The sequence below is a fragment of the Bombina bombina genome, chromosome 3 (genome assembly GCF_027579735.1).
Source record: "Bombina bombina isolate aBomBom1 chromosome 3, aBomBom1.pri, whole genome shotgun sequence".
NCBI classification, from domain to species: Eukaryota; Metazoa; Chordata; class Amphibia; order Anura; family Bombinatoridae; genus Bombina; species Bombina bombina.
This window is the reverse complement of record NC_069501.1, coordinates 1,189,576,271-1,189,592,383: the sequence shown is the minus strand read 5'-3', so window position 1 is coordinate 1,189,592,383 and position 16,113 is coordinate 1,189,576,271. Positions and strand designations below refer to the sequence as shown.

Genomic DNA, 16,113 nt, shown 5'->3' with positions numbered 1-16,113 from the left:
GGTTTCTGAATTAACTGCTCCTTCAAAAACTAAAATGGCACTTACCTGCACCTCAGAGAGACCTATGGATAGAAGAAGGAACATAGTAAGCCTACTCTGGCATTCTGTTTTATTCAAATAAGCAAAAGGTGGGGAACAGCAACCAAGCAATAAGGCACAGGAGCAGGGAGGCAGCCACCACTTCTGTATCAATAAATCTCCAAAGAAAGGGTACTCCAGTCTAGGCAGATTAATGTAAAAGATCTTTATTGTGCCATGGACCACAAAAACAACGTTTCAGACCCTCATTAGGTCCTTAGTCATGTCTACCTGAATATACAGAGAGACTACCTTTACACACATACACAGGTGTAAATCAATTACACATTAATTACAACACAGCGCCATCTAGTGTAAATTTTTAAACATTTCTAAAAGTAATATTCCTGATCTTAAAGAAGCAGTGTGTGTAATTACAAAAATTACAATCAAAACATATACATATAGTCACTATGAATATTAAAAAATCAGAAACTGCATTTGCAGAATCAAATACAATCATATTTAAACCAAATATCAGATGCAGAGCAAGCAACAAGATTGCAGCAATTATATGAACAGAAATATAAATACAAAAGATATTAATGCATGCAGTCTATACAGATATCATAGACACTTTTGAACCAAATTGCTAATGTTTAACTTATACCAACATCATTAACAGTTTTGTGCCAATTTATGCAACACAAAGATAAGAAATTCATCTAAAGAGTGACCAATCAAAGTCTTTATTAAGGCCCTTTGGTTTCAAGGTTTGCAGCTTGCTATTCCAAAACATTTCCCTAACTTTGAGGAGAAATTCTCTATCACCACCCCACCTGGGGGTATTAACTCTCTCAATAATCTGGAAGTGTAATTGGCTGATGTTCTGGCCTGCTTCTATAAAGTGTGACGAGACAGGGGCATCCTTATTTTTACATCTTACGTTAGATTTGTGCTGTGTGATCCGCTCTAAGGCCTCACCAATATAATTGTAACCACACGGACATTTAATAAGATATATTATACATTTAGATCTACATATTAGATATTGTTTGATCCTATATGTTGTACCTTGTGTGGGGTGGTGAAAGAATTCGCCCTTTATCATGGAATTGCAATTGCTGCAATTTAGGCATAGATAACAGCCTGTCTGGCCTGGACCAATGATCCTCTGAATATTTATTTTATCATCTACCTATGTCAGCTCAGACTAAATAGTCATTAATGTTTGTATTCTGTTTGTATGCTTGCATAGGGGGATTATCAAAGGCTCTAACCAGCGGATTAAGATCATTCAAAATATGCCAATGTCTTCTGAGAATATGGTTAATTTTATTACTCATATAATTATATTTGCTTATAAAAATCAACCTCTCTTTATTAACCCTTCTCTGTTCAGGAATCTTTTGGGACATAACCTCTTGTTTCTGTTTGTCTATTAAATAATTGGGGTAACCCCTTCTCTTAAATGTATTGCCCATTTCTTCCAGTCTTTCATTACATAGTTTAGGATCTCTAACTATTTTCTTTACCCGTAAGAACTGACTTTTTGTTAATGCTTTAAAGACATTTGGAAAATTATGGCTATCGTACCTGAGGAGACTATTTCTATCTGTTGGCTTGATAGATAAGTCAGTCTTAAGGAAACCTTTTTCTTTATAGACTACTGTATCTAAGAAGTTAACAGAAACTTCAATGGCCGTCAGTGTAAATTTTATTCCAAAAACTGATATATGCAAGTCATCAACAAATGCTAATAGGCTCCAATGTCGCCCCTACATATGCCAATATATTAATGGGCAGCTGCGTGGAGCACTTTGTGTACCCTCATAAGCTGTTCATGCTCTATGGTGCCTCCTGGTGGAGGTTCATAGATTATATTTTTGGCTTATGTAGGGGCTACATTGAGAGCCAAATTATTACAATGCAAATTGAAGAATAACACAGTGGTTTCAAGATACCTCAAATCTGTGAGTTTTAGTTTTTGTTAAATAACAATAAAAGAGAGATAAAAAAAAATAAAAAAACATAATTTATGTAAGAACTTACCTGATAAATTCATTTCTTTCATATTAGCAAGAGTCCATGAGCTAGTGACGTATGGGATATACATTCCTACCAGGAGGGGCAAAGTTTCCCAAACCTTAAAATGCCTATAAATACACCCCTCACCACACCCACAATTCAGTTTAACGAATAGCCAAGAAGTGGGGTGATAAGAAAAAAGTGCGAAAGCATATAAAATAAGGAATTGGAACAATTGTGCTTTATACAAAAAAATCAAAACCACCACAAAAAAGGGCGGGCCTCATGGACTCTTGCTAATATGAAAGAAATGAATTTATCAGGTAAGTTCTTACATAAATTATGTTTTCTTTCATGTAATTAGCAAGAGTCCATGAGCTAGTGACGTATGGGATAATGATTACCCAAGATGTGGATCTTTCCACACAAGAGTCACTAGAGAGGGAGGGATAAAATAAAGACAGCCAATTCCTGCTGAAAATAATCCACACCCAGAATAAAATTTTAATGAAAAAACATAAGCAGAAGATTCAAACTGAAACCACTGCCTGAAGTACGTTTCTACCAAAAACTGCTTCAGAAGAAGAAAACACATCAAAATGGTAGAATTTAGAAAAAGTATGCAAAGAGGACCAAGTTGCTGCTTTGCAAATCTGATCAACCGAAACTTCATTCCTAAAAGCCCAGGAAGTAGAAACTGACCTAGTAGAATGAGCTGTAATCCTTTGAGGCGGAGTGTAACCCGACTCAACATAGGCATGATGAAATAAAGATTTCAACCAAGATGCCAAAGAAATGGCAGAAGCTTTCTGGTCTTTTCTAGAACCGGAAAAGATGACAAATAGACTAGAAGTCTTTCGGAAAGACTTAGTAGCTTCAACATAATATTACAAAGCTCTAACAGCATCCAAAGAATGCAATGATTTCTCCTTAGAATTCATAGGATTAGGACATAATGAAGGAACCACAATTTCTCTACTAATGTTGTTAGAATTCACAACCTTAGATAAAAAATTCAAAAGAAGTTCGCAACACCGCCTTATCCTGATGCAAAATCAGAAAAGGAGACTCACAAAAAAGAGTAGATAATTCAGAGACTCTTCTGGCAGAAGAGATGGCCAAAAGAAACAAAACTTTCCAAGAAAGTAATATAACGACCAAAGAATGCATGGGTTCAAAAGGAGGAGCTTGAAGAGCCCCCAGAACCAAATTCAAACTCCAAGGAGGAGAAATTGACTTAATGACAGGTTTTAAATGAACCAAAGCTTGTACAAAACAATGAATATCAGGAAGATTAGCAATCCTTCTGTGAAAAAGAACAGAAAGAGCAGAGATTTGTCTTTCAAGGAACTTGCGGACAAACCTTTATCTAAACCATCCTGAAGAAATATAAGTCTTCCAGACTCTATAATATATCTCTCTAGATACAGATTTACGAGCCTGTCACATAGTATCAATCACAGAGTCAGAGAAACCTCTTTGACCAAGAATCAAGCGTTCAAACTCCATACCTTAAAATTAAGGTTTTGAGATCCTGATGGAAAAAAGAACCTTGAGACAGAAAGACTGGTCTTAACGGAAGAGTCCACAGCTGGCAAGAGGCCATCCGGACAAGATCCGCATACCAAAACCTGTGAGGCCATGCTGGAGCTACCAGCAGGACAAACGAGCATTCCTTTAGAATATTGGAGAACACCCTTGGAAGAAGAACTAGAAGCGGAAAGATATAGGCAGGATGACACTTGTAAGGAAGAGATAATGCATCCACTGCCTCCGCCCGAGGATCCCGGGATCCGGACAGATACCAGGGAAGTTTCTTGTTTAGATGAGAAGCCATCAGATCTATTTCTGGGAGTTCCCACATTTGAACAATCTGAGGAAATACCTCTGGGTGAAGACCATTCGCCCAGGTGCAACGTTTGGCGACTGAGATAATCCGCTTTCCAATTGTCTATACCTGGGATATGAACCGCAGAGATTAGACAGGAGCTGGATTCCGCCCAAACCAAAATTCGAGATAGCCAGAGGACTGTGAGTCCCTCCTTGATGATTGATGTATGCCACAGTTGTGACATTGACTATCTGAAAACAAATGAACAACTCTCTCTTCAGAAGAGGCCAAGACTGAAGAGCTCTGAAAATTGCACGGAGTTCCAAAATATTGATCGGAAATCTCACCTCCTGAGATTCCCAAACCCCTTGTGCCGTCAGATACCCCCACACAGCTCCCCAACCTGTAAGACTTGCATCTGTTGAGATTATAGTCCAGGTCGGAAGAACAAAGAAGCCCCCTGAACTAAACGATGGTGATCTGTCCACCATGTCAGAGAGTGTCGTATAATCGGTTTAAAGATATTAATTGAGATATCTTTGAGTAATCCCTGCACCATTGGTTCAGCATACAGAGCTGAAGAGCTCGCATGTGAAAACGAGCAAAGGAGATCGCATCTGATGCGGCAGTCCAAAGACCTAAAATTTCCATGCATAAGGCTACCAAAGGGAATGATTGTGACTGAAGGTTTTGACAAGCTGATATCAATGTTAAACTTCTCTTGTCTAACAAGGACAGAGTCATACACACTGAATCTATCTAGAAACCTAAAAAGGTTACCCTTGTCTGAGGAATCAATGAACTGATTGGTAAATTGATCCTCCAACCATGAACTTGAAGAAACAACACAAGTCGATTCGTATGAGATTCTTCGAAAATGAGAAGACTGAGCAAGTACCAAGATATCATCCAAATAAGGAAATACCAAAACCCTGTTCTCTGATTACAGAAAGAAGGGCACCGAGAACCTTTGAAAAAAATTCTTGGAACTGAGGCTAAGCCAAACGGTAGAGCCACAAAACTGGTAATGCTTGTCTAAAAAGAGAATCTCAGATACTAAAAGTGATCTGGATGAATCGGAATATGCAGATACACATCCTGTAAATCTATTGTAGACATATAATGCCCTTGCTAAACAAAAGGCAGGATAGTCCTACAGTAACCATCTTGAATGTTGGTATCCTTACATAACGATTCAATATTGATAGATCCGGAACTGGTCTGAAGGAATTGACCTTCTTTGGTACAATGAAGAGATAAAATAAAACCCCAGCCCCTGTTCCAGAACTGGAACTGGCATAATTACTCCAGCCAACTCTAGATCTGAAACACATTTCAGAAATGCTGAGCCTTTGCTGTGTTAACTGGGACACGGGAAAGAAAAAAATCTCTTAGAAGGAGGCCTTAACTTGAAGCCAATTCTGTACCTTTCTGAAACAATGTTCTGAAACCAGAGATTGAGAACGGAATTGATCCGAATTTCTTGAAGAAAACGTAATCTGCCCCATACCAGCTGAGCTGGAATAAGGGCCGCACCTTCATGGGTACTTAGGAGCTGGCTATAGGTTTCTATAAGGCTTGGATATATTCCAAACTGGAAATAGTTTCCAAACTGATACCGCTCCTGAGGATGAAGGATCGGGCTTTTGTTCCTTGTTGTGAGGAAAGGAACGAAAATGATTATTAGACCTAAATTTACCTTAGATTTTTTATCCTTTGGTAAAAAAGTTCCCTTCCTTCCAGAAACAGTTGAGATAATAATTTATTACCCTGGAAAGAAAGGGAAAGCAAAGTTGACTTAGAAGACATATCAGCATTCCAAGTTTAATCCATAAAGCTTTTCTAGCTAAAATAGCTAGAGACATATACCTGACATCAACTCTAATGATATCAAAAGATGGTATCACCAATAAAATTATTAGTATGTTATAGAATAATAATAATGCTATAAAATTATGATCTGTTACTTGTTGCGCTAAAGCTTCTAACCAAAAAGTTGAAGCTGCAGCAACATCCGCTAAAAATATAGCAGGTCTAAGAAGATTACCTGAACATAAGTAAGCTTTTCTTAGAAAGGATTCAATTTTCCTATCTAAAGGATCCTTAAATGAAGTACTATCTGCCGTAGGAATAGTAGTACATTTAGCAGGAGTAGAGACAGCCCCATAACCTTAGGGATTTTGTCCCAAAAAACTCTAATCTGTCAGATGGCACAGGATATAATTGCTTAAACATTTAGAAGGAGTAAAAGAATTACCCAAATTATTCCATTCCCTGGAAATTACTTCAGAAATAGCATCAGGGAGATTAAACACTTCTGGAATAACTACAGGAGATTTAAAAACCTTATTTAAACGTTTAGATTTAGTATCAAGAGGACCAGAATCCTCTATTTCTAATGCAATTAATACTTCTTTAAATAAAGAACGAATAAATTCCATCTTGAACAAATACAAAGATTTATCAGCATCAACCTCTGAGACAGAAACCTCTGAACCAGAAGAACCATTATCAGTATCAGAATGATGATGTTCATTTAAAAATTCATCTAAAAAAAGAGAAGTTTTAAAAGACTTTTATGTAAACTAGAAGGAGAAATAACAGACATAGCCTTCTTAATGGATTTAAAAAATAAAATCTCTTATGTTTATCAGGAACACTCTGAAAATTAGATGTTGACGGAACAGCAACAGGTAATGTAACAGTACTAAAGGAAATTTTATCTGCATTAATAAGTTTGACATGACATGCAATACAAACAACAGCTGGAGAAACAGATACCAAAAATTATAGCAGATACACTTAGCTTGGTAGCTCCAGCACCGGGCAGTGATTTTCCTGAAGTATCTTCTGACTCAGTTGCAACGTGGAACATCTTGCAATATGTAATAGAAAAAACAACATATAAAGCAAAATTGATCAAATTCCTTAAATGACTGTTTCAGGAATGGGAAAAAATGCCAAAGAACAAGCTTCTAGCAACCAGAAGCAATGAAAAATGAGACTTAAATAATGTGGAGAAAAAAGCGACGCCCATATTTTTTTTTTTAGCGCCAAATAAGACGCCCACATTATTTGGCGCCTAAATGCTTTTGGCGCCAAAAATGACGCCACATCCGGAACGCCAACATTTTTGGCGCAAAACGTCAAAAAATGACGCAACTTCCGGCGACACGTATGACGCCGGAAACGGAAAAGATTTTTTGCGCCAAAAAAGTCCGCGCCAAGAATGACGCAATAAAATGAAGCATTTTCAGCCCCCGCGAGCCTAACAGCCCACAGGGAAAAAAGAGTCAAATTTTTGAAGGTAAGAAAAAATGATTAATTCAAATGCATTATCCCAAATATGAAACTGACTGTCTGAAAAATAAGGAATGTTGAACATTCTGAGTCAAGGCAAATAAATGTTTGAATACATATATTTAGAACTTTATAAACAAAGTGCCCAACCATAGCTTAGAGTGTCACAGAAAATAAGATTTACTTACCCCAGGACACTCATCTACATGTTTGTAGAAAGCCAAACCAGTACTGAAACGAGAATCAGCAGAGGTAATGGTATATAAATAAGAGTATATCGTCGATCTGAAAAGGGAGGTAAGAGATGAATCTCTACGACTGATAACAGAGAACCTATGAAATAGACCCCGTAGAAGGAGATCACTGCATTCAAATAGGCAATACTCTCCTCACATCCCTCTGACATTCACTGCACGCTGAGAGGAAAACCGGGCTCCAACTTGCTGCGGAGCGCATATCAACGTAGAATCTAGCACAAACTTACTTCACCACCTCCATAGGAGGCAAAGTTTGTAAAACTGAATTGTGGGTGTGGTGAGGGGTGTATTTATAGGCATTTTAAGGTTTGGGAAACTTTGCCCCTCCTGGTAGGAATGTATATCCCATACATCACTAGCTCATGGACTCTTGCTAATTACATGAAAGAAAGGGGCACAGAAAAAAGGGGGACAAGGGGAGGGATAATCAATATAAAACTAAAACTAAAATAAAGCATTATTACTGTTTGCATGGTATTAAAATGTTTAATCGGGTACTCCAACTAGTAAACTGTGTAACTCTAAACCAAGGTTGTGGTGTGGGGATTATTTTGAGTATGTGTTTCCCACATTGAGAGTATTTGCGCATATACATCAGTGTTTTTAGATTTCATGTAGTGGTATTCCTCTAAGGAAATAGTCGGTTACATTCTAGGTACCAATGTTTCATGGAGGGAATTTTGTCAGACTTCCAGTTCCTTGCAACTAGTATTTTAAAGCTATTGCTTAAATCAACTTCTCATTTTTTAATTGTATGCATAGTGACTATAAGTATATGTTTTAATTGTAATTTTTAAAATTTTGTCACTACACATTACACACACTGCTTCTTTAAGATCAGGAATATCATTTTTAGAAATGTTTAAAATTTTACACTAGATGGCGCTGTATTGTAATGTGTAATTGATTTACACCTATGTATGTGTATAAAGGTAGTCTCTCTGTATATTCAGGTAGACATGACTAAATACCTAATGAGGGTCTGAAACATTGTTTTTGTGGACCATGGCACAATAAAGGTATTTTTTCATTAATCTGCCTAGGTTGGAGTACCCTTTCTTTTGAGATTTACTGGCATTCTGTTTGAGGGCAGCAACTTGTCAGGAAAACGCAGTGAGACCGACCCCACAAGTTCCCGATTGCTTAAAAGCTACCACAGCCCTACTGAAGAGACTAACGTGGAGTACAGCTAAACCCAGTATGACAGGGAAGATCAGAGCAAGCCGGCTCTGGCTTCAAAATAAAAAAATATTGATAGAAGAATCTTATACAGACACCTAAACTTCACCTCCTCCTTGCACTGAAGGCAAAGAGAATGACTAGGGGTTGTGGGAAGGGAAGTGATACTTAACAGCCTTGCTGTGGTGCTCTTTGCCTCCTCCTGCTGGCCAGGAGTAATATTCCCAACAGTAATTGATGATCCGTGGACTCACCATGTCTTCAGAAAGAAATCTGGTTACTAATCTCATTCAAAGATCTGTTAGGCCCCGATATTCAAAACAGTTTTTTTTTTGCAGTTTGAGCACTCCATTGAAGTCTGAGGCCCCGATATTCGAAGCATCGCAACTGCCTTTCTAGCCTTGTTGGCCTTGCAGTCTGTCAGTAAATGGAAAAAAAATAAGGGGGGCTGACCCGCGAAGTTCTGACGAGTGTCAACGTGTCACTCATAGGAAACTCCACCACTTGCTGGCACTATAAGTGGGGGTTTGTTTGAAGTGTTCCTAGACAGCACAGACAGTGCGCTAACTGAAACAAAAAATGGTTTCTGTGTAGGAACCCTTAAAATAATACATACCTAACCTAACTGTAACTAAACCTACACTAACTGCCTCACACTGGAAAATCTCAACACTGAAAAGGTGAAACAAATATGGCTTATCGCTGAAACCCTAGACCTAAGCTGCAGGGCTGCCCTTGGAATATATCTCACTGCTTGCAATGTATTCCAATTAAAATGCAGGTTACACCCCATGAATACCCAGCTAACTTCCACATAATGCCTACAGCTACGTCATGTCTTTTCTATACCTGACTAAGGGGGTATATAAGGGGGTACTTCGCATTCAAGCTTCAATGTGAGGTGGTAACTGCATGAAGAGGCGTCAGGTAAGTAAGATCAGACGATAAAAAAGAAGACACATCGGATGCATGAAGACCGGGTGGAAGAGGACAGCCCCTGCTGAGGGCCCCCATGGATAAAGACCACCGCCATGGATGAAGAGGAGCACCACTGGAGCTGATCATGTAGGAGCCAGATTCAAGTTGTCTTACCAAATGCTCTTTTTAGGACAATCTGTTTTAAGGATAGGGTTTTTTTTATATTAGGATTGTTTTTAGAATAGGGATTTTTTTATTTTCTGCATTGGGCAAAATAGCGTAATCACTTTAAAATGCCCTACAAAATGCCCAACCAAATGGCCTTTTCATGGTAATAATTTTTTTTAGGACAGATTGTTTTTTTAATAGGGATGTTTTTATTAAAGTAAAAGCTCAGGGCAATTATTAGTGTAGTTTTTTTTTAAAAAAGCCTTTATGTGGCTGGGGGTTACTTTGGTTTTAGAATAGGATTTTTTTTTTTTAAAGTAAAACAACTTTAATCGCTTTACGACAATGCCCTACAAAATGTCCTTTTTAGGGCAATTTTTAGAGTAGGTTTTAGTGTTAGTATAGAGCTTTTTATTTTGAGGTGGGTGTTAGGTTAGAGGTCTTGGGGGTTAGCTGTTAGAGGGTTAAGTAGTGAAGGGTTAGTTTGTAGTGGGGGTTGTGGTGGTGTAGGGGTTAAGTAGAGTGGGAAGTTTAATGCAGTGGGGTATTGGTGGTGTAGGGGTAATTGAGGTGTAAGTTTAAGTAGTGTAGGGGTGATAGCGGTGGATCATTGGCGGTGTAGGAGTTAAGTAGTGTAGGGGTGATTGTGCTGGAGTATTGACAGTGTAGGGGTTAAGTAGAGTAGGGGTGATTGCGGTGGGGTTATGTTGGTTTAGGGGTAAATAGGTATATTTATGAGGTTCAGTGCTATATTTCAAAGGGATTCTTTACTTTACATCTCCAATGTCAGTGACAATGCTGGTTGGAATATTTCGCCAGCATCGCCACCCATTGAGATGCATAAAAAAATGCCTCTTGGCAATACTGATGTCAGCAGCTTGGAATATATCGCTACATTTCGGCACTTTCGATCATCAGGGCCTTAGGAAGATACAATGTAGCAAGTCTCTTTCATAGAAACTTGCAGTTGCCATTTTGTTTTCAGCTCACTCGAAAATAGAAATTGTGCTTTAACAAACACTAGGTGTAAATAATGTTAAAAGAAATAATTGTCAAAGTATAATAGACAGTTTGCAAATTGCCAAGAAATGATGTAAAGATGTCCAAAATGCATTTTTGAATGCTTATATAGTGCATAGATAACTAAAAAAAATCGTCTCGAAAAGCTGTTGAAAGCTGTTGAAAAGTGATTTCAAAATTATTGTGAGAACGTTTTGGCCCCATAGGAGAAATAGAGCTTTTATTAAGAATCCAAAAACTTGTTTGTGAGTCTATGTATCACCCAAAAACACTTTACTGTGGTCGCGCTGAATTGAAAAGAACGAAAAAGAGCTGATATTGATAGATTGTGATAGAGACTATAATGTTTTTTTCCATTCAGTAATGCAATATAATCAGATCATAAAGTTTTAAGCTCATTCTAAGATCCTTGTTTAAAATGTGACACCAAACACCTATATTTTGAGTTAGTATATCAAACTAAATTTATCTGCAAACGTAATGTTTAAATAACCACAATGAGTACTTTTAAGAACATTTTACAATTTTGCATTGATTGCTTTTATGAAGATGAAATATCAAAAAAATCAAGAGGCTACTTAAAATTAATAACTAGTAGAAAAATTCCAATTGGAACACAGACAAGAGCTTTCTGATTTGCCAAATCATGTCAGAGTTGGGATTTAAACTATAAATATTTGGTCTCTCAATGGTCTGTTGGTTTTTTCAGTTTTATAAGTGCTTTCTCAGAGGTTGTGCCTGATTGGGCAGTAGGTGTCTCAAATTATTTTAAAAATCTCTATTATAAATATATTATTAATTTAAAGTGATGGTAAACTCTACACTTTTTAAATTCAGATCTGGAATGATAGTGATATTTTAGATGGAGTTTAATTTATCAGTTGTAATGAAGATGCGCTATAACTTACTTTTTATATAGATATAAAATTCAAATCCCCACACGCTCCGCGACACACTTGGAAAGACATTTTTTTCTGTGAACTGTTTGAATTATTCTCCAATCAACGCTCTAGCTACAACAAAAGTGCTGTATGGGGAGAGCGCTGATTGGAGAACAGTTCAAACCGTTGGCTCATAGAAAAGTTTACTTTTTAAGTGGCCGGAGGAGCGCGGGGTATTAGAATTTTATATCTATATTTAAAAGTGAGTTATAGCACATCTTCATTACAACTGATGAATTAAACTTGATCTAAAATATAACAAACAGTGACATAATTATTTGACATTGAATTTTATAGTCTACAATATCAAAAATACAAAATAAAACTTCTGTTATATTAAGAAAATATTCCTAATAAAACATAATGCATACAAAAAATACAGTAAAAATATTACAAAGCTCAAAAAATGAAAAAGAAAATACAGTACAGTTCTAAAATAAACCATTATTTTTCCGTTTGTTATCTGAAATACAAAAAAAACGTTCTGAAGAGTACTGCTTAATGAGCTCCAAAATAAGTAGCGTTACGTTCACGAAATGTACTTTCTGTAACATTTGATGGTTGCAAAATAGTAGGGTAAATAATTTCTTCAATTGTTACATAAGTTCCCATTAAAAATCCAACAAATCCAATGATGGCTATGGTAATATCCTTTGCAATGACCCACGGGCTTAAATTTTCTTTGTAAAATGTAATTATCTCTACCAGAGGTGGAAGGATGAGAGCTAACGTACTGCTGCCCACAGCGCCCACAAATGATATCACCAAATCAAGTCTCGGTATTGAAATTGCGATGGCACCTGAAAAAGATAAAGAAAAATGATAAAAATCTTATATTACAAAATAAAGAATGATTGTCATGTTCTATTTACTTTTATATACAACATGTTTCCCTTATATGTATTTAGATGCAATAGATTATATCCCTATTGTGTTTAATCTCAGCAGCAATGTTTAATATGTAAATTCATAAAGTCTTACACTTGCCTTAAATAAGGACTTACTATGACATTATTAATTTATGTACATTCCAACATGCTAAGCATAAAGAGATTTGTCAAACAGAAATGGTTATAACATCTACATCACATAGGTTAAATACCTCATATATAAAAAATTAAATGCAATTATGCTGCTTTAAGATTTTTTTGCCTTGATCTGATTGACAAACAGACCCAAAGATTTTACATTTCTTTATTATAGTAGGATGAGAATGTGGTTATGGTTCATGTAAGCCATACCACAACAAGGAAATGTAACAGTTTGCAAGTCTTAATTTTCATTTATATTGCAAATATACTTTCTGCATATGCAAGAAAATCTCCTTGTGCTTTAATTCAGCAACTTGTGTTTTTTAAGATTGCACCCAAGTTTCAAATCACTAATTTCAAGTATAAATAATTTCTTTTGTAAGCCTAACAATAGCGTAGATTTATACGTCTTTTAGCTTATCGTCAGCTTATGCATAGAGAAATCCTGCTACACGTTAGATTACCATCACATAAATGTTTTTATTCACATCAGATGAATGGCTCTATTACTAACAGTTTGAACCAGTTCAAAAAACATAATTTATGCTTACCTGATAAATTTATTTCTCTTGTAGTGTAGTCAGTCCACGGGTCATCCATTACTTATGGAATATATCTCTTCCTAACAGGAAGCTGCAAGAGGATCACCCAGCAGAGCTGCTATATAGCTCCTCCCCTCACATGTCATATTCAGTCATTCGACCAAAGCAGACGAGAAAGGAGAAACCATAGGGTGCAGTGGTGACTGGAGTTTAATTAAAATTTAGGTCTGCCTTAAAGACAGGGCGGGCTGTGGACTGACTACACTACAAGAGAAATAAATTTATCAGGTAAGCATAAATTATGTTTTCTCTTGTTAAGTGTAGTCAGTCCACGGGTCATCCATTACTTATGGAATACCAATACCAAAGCTAAAGTACACGGATGAAGGGAGGGACAAGGCAGGAACATTAAACAGAAGGAACCACTGCCTGAAGTACCTTTCTCCCAAAAATAGCCTCCGAAGAAGCAAAAGTGTCAAATTTGTAAAATTTTGAAAAGGTGTGAAGTGAAGACCAAGTCGCAGCCTTGCAAATCTGTTCAACAGAGGCCTCATTTTTAAAGGCCCAGGTGGAAGCCACAGCTCTAGTAGAATGAGCTGTAATCCTTTCAGGAGGCTGCTGTCCAGCAGTCTCATATGCTAAACGTATTATGCTACGAAGCCAAAAAGAGAGAGAGGTAGCCGAAGCCTTTTGACCTCTTCTCTGTCCAGAGTAAACGACAAACAGGGAAGAAGTTTGACGAAAATGTTTAGTTGCCTGCAAATAGAACTTCAGGGCACGGACTACGTCCAAATTATGCAAAAGTCGTTCCTTCTTTGAAGAAGGGTTAGGACACAGTGATGGAACAACAATCTCTTGATTGATATTCCTGTTAGTAACTACCTTAGGTAAGAACCCAGGTTTAGTACGCAGAACTACCTTGTCTGAATGAAAAATCAGATAAGGAGAATCACAATGTAAGGCAGATAACTCAGAGACTCTTCGAGCCGAGGAAATAGCCATCAAAAACAAAACCTTCCAGGATAACAGCTTGATATCAATGGAATGAGGGGGTTCAAATGGAACGCCTTGAAGAACATTAAGAACTAAGTTTAAGCTCCACGGCGGAGCAACAGTCTTAAACACAGGCTAAATCCTGAACGTCTGGAACTTCAGCCAGACGTTTGTGTAGAAGAATAGACAGAGCAGAAATCTGTCCCTTTAACGAACTAGCAGATAAGCCCTTTTCTAAACCCTCTTGTAGAAAGGACAATATCCTAGGAATCCTAACCTTACTCCATGAGTAACTCTTGGATTCGCACCAATATAAATATTTACGCCATATCTTATGGTAAATTTTTCTGGTAACAGGCTTCCTAGCCTGTATTAAGGTATCAATAACCGACTCCGAGAAGCCACGCTTTGATAGAATCAAGCGTTCAATCTCCATGCAGTCAGCCTCAGAGAAATTAGATTTGGATGTTTGAAAGGACCCTGAATTAGAAGGTCCTGTCTCAGAGGCAGAGACCACGGTGGACAGGACGACATGTCCACTAGGTCTGCATACCAGGTCCTGCGTGGCCACGCAGGCGCTATCAGAATCACCGAAGCTCTCTCCTGTTTGATCTTGGCAATCAAACGAGGAAGCATCGGGAATGGTGGAAACACATAAGCCATGTTGAAGACCCAAGGGGCTGTCAGAGCATCTATCAGCACCGCTCCCGGGTCCCTGGACCTGGATCCGTAACAAGGAAGCTTGGCGTTCTGGCGAAACGCCATGAGATCCAGATCTGGTTTGCCCCAACGAAGAATCAGTTGAGCAAAGACCTCCGGATGAAGTTCCCACTCCCCCGGATGAAAAGTCTGGCGACTTAGAAAATCCGCCTCCCAGTTCTCTACGCCTGGGATGTAAATCGCTGACAGGTGGCAAGAGTGAGACTCTGCCCAGCGAATTATCTTTGAGACTTCCAACATCGCTAGGGAACTTCTGGTTCCCCCTTGATGGTTGATGTAAGCCACAGTCGTGATGTTGTCCGACTGAAATCTGATGAACCTCAGAGTTGCTAACTGAGGCCAAGCTAGGAGAGCATTGAATATTGCTCTTAATTCCAGAATATTTATTGGGAGGAGTTTCTCCTCCTGAGTCCATAATCCCTGAGCTTTCAGGGAGTTCCAGACTGCGCCCCAGCCTAGAAGGCTGGCGTCTGTTGTTACAATCGTCCAATCTGGCCTGCGAAAGGTCATCCCCTTGGACAGATGTGGCCGAGAGAGCCACCATAGAAGAGAATCTCTGGTCTCTTGATCCAGACTTAGTAGGGGGGACAAATCTGAGTAATCCCCGTTCCACTGACTTAGCATGCACAATTGCAGCGGTCTGAGATGCAGGCGCGCAAATGGTACTATGTCCATTGCCGCTACCATTAAGCCGATTACTTCCATGAACTGAGCTACTGACGGGTGTGGAATTGAATGAAGGACACGGCAAGCATTTAGAAGTTTTGATAACCTGGCCTCTGTCAGGTAAATTTTCATCTCTACAGAATCTATAAGAGTCCCTAGAAAGGGAACTCTTGTAAGTGGTAATAGAGAACTCTTTTCCACGTTCACCTTCCACCCATGCGACCTCAGAAATGCCAGAACTATCTCTGTATGAGACTTGGCAGTTTGAAAACTTGACGCTTGTATCAGAATGTCGTCTAGGTACGGAGTCACCGCTATGCCTCGCGGTCTTAGTACCGCCAGAAGTGAGCCCAGAACTTTTGTAAAGATTCTTGGAGCCGTAGCTAATCCGAAGGGAAGAGCTACAAACTGGTAATGCCTGTCTAGGAAAGCAAATCTTAGGTACCGATAATGATCCTTGTGAATCGGTATGTGAAGGTAGGCATCCTTTAAATCCACTGT

At 38.2% G+C, this 16,113-nt stretch overlaps 1 protein-coding gene across 1 annotated transcript in view; it reads right to left on the bottom strand.

The window, feature by feature from the left end:
• Positions 1–10,911: 10,911 nt before the first annotated feature.
• The window catches only part of SLC36A4 (solute carrier family 36 member 4), an 879,508-nt gene continuing 874,306 nt past the window's right edge, over positions 10,912–16,113 (bottom strand). The window contains 1 exon segment of the mRNA XM_053708622.1: positions 10,912–12,460. Coding sequence (XP_053564597.1) covers positions 12,159–12,460 — 302 coding nt within the window. The 3' untranslated portion in view covers positions 10,912–12,158.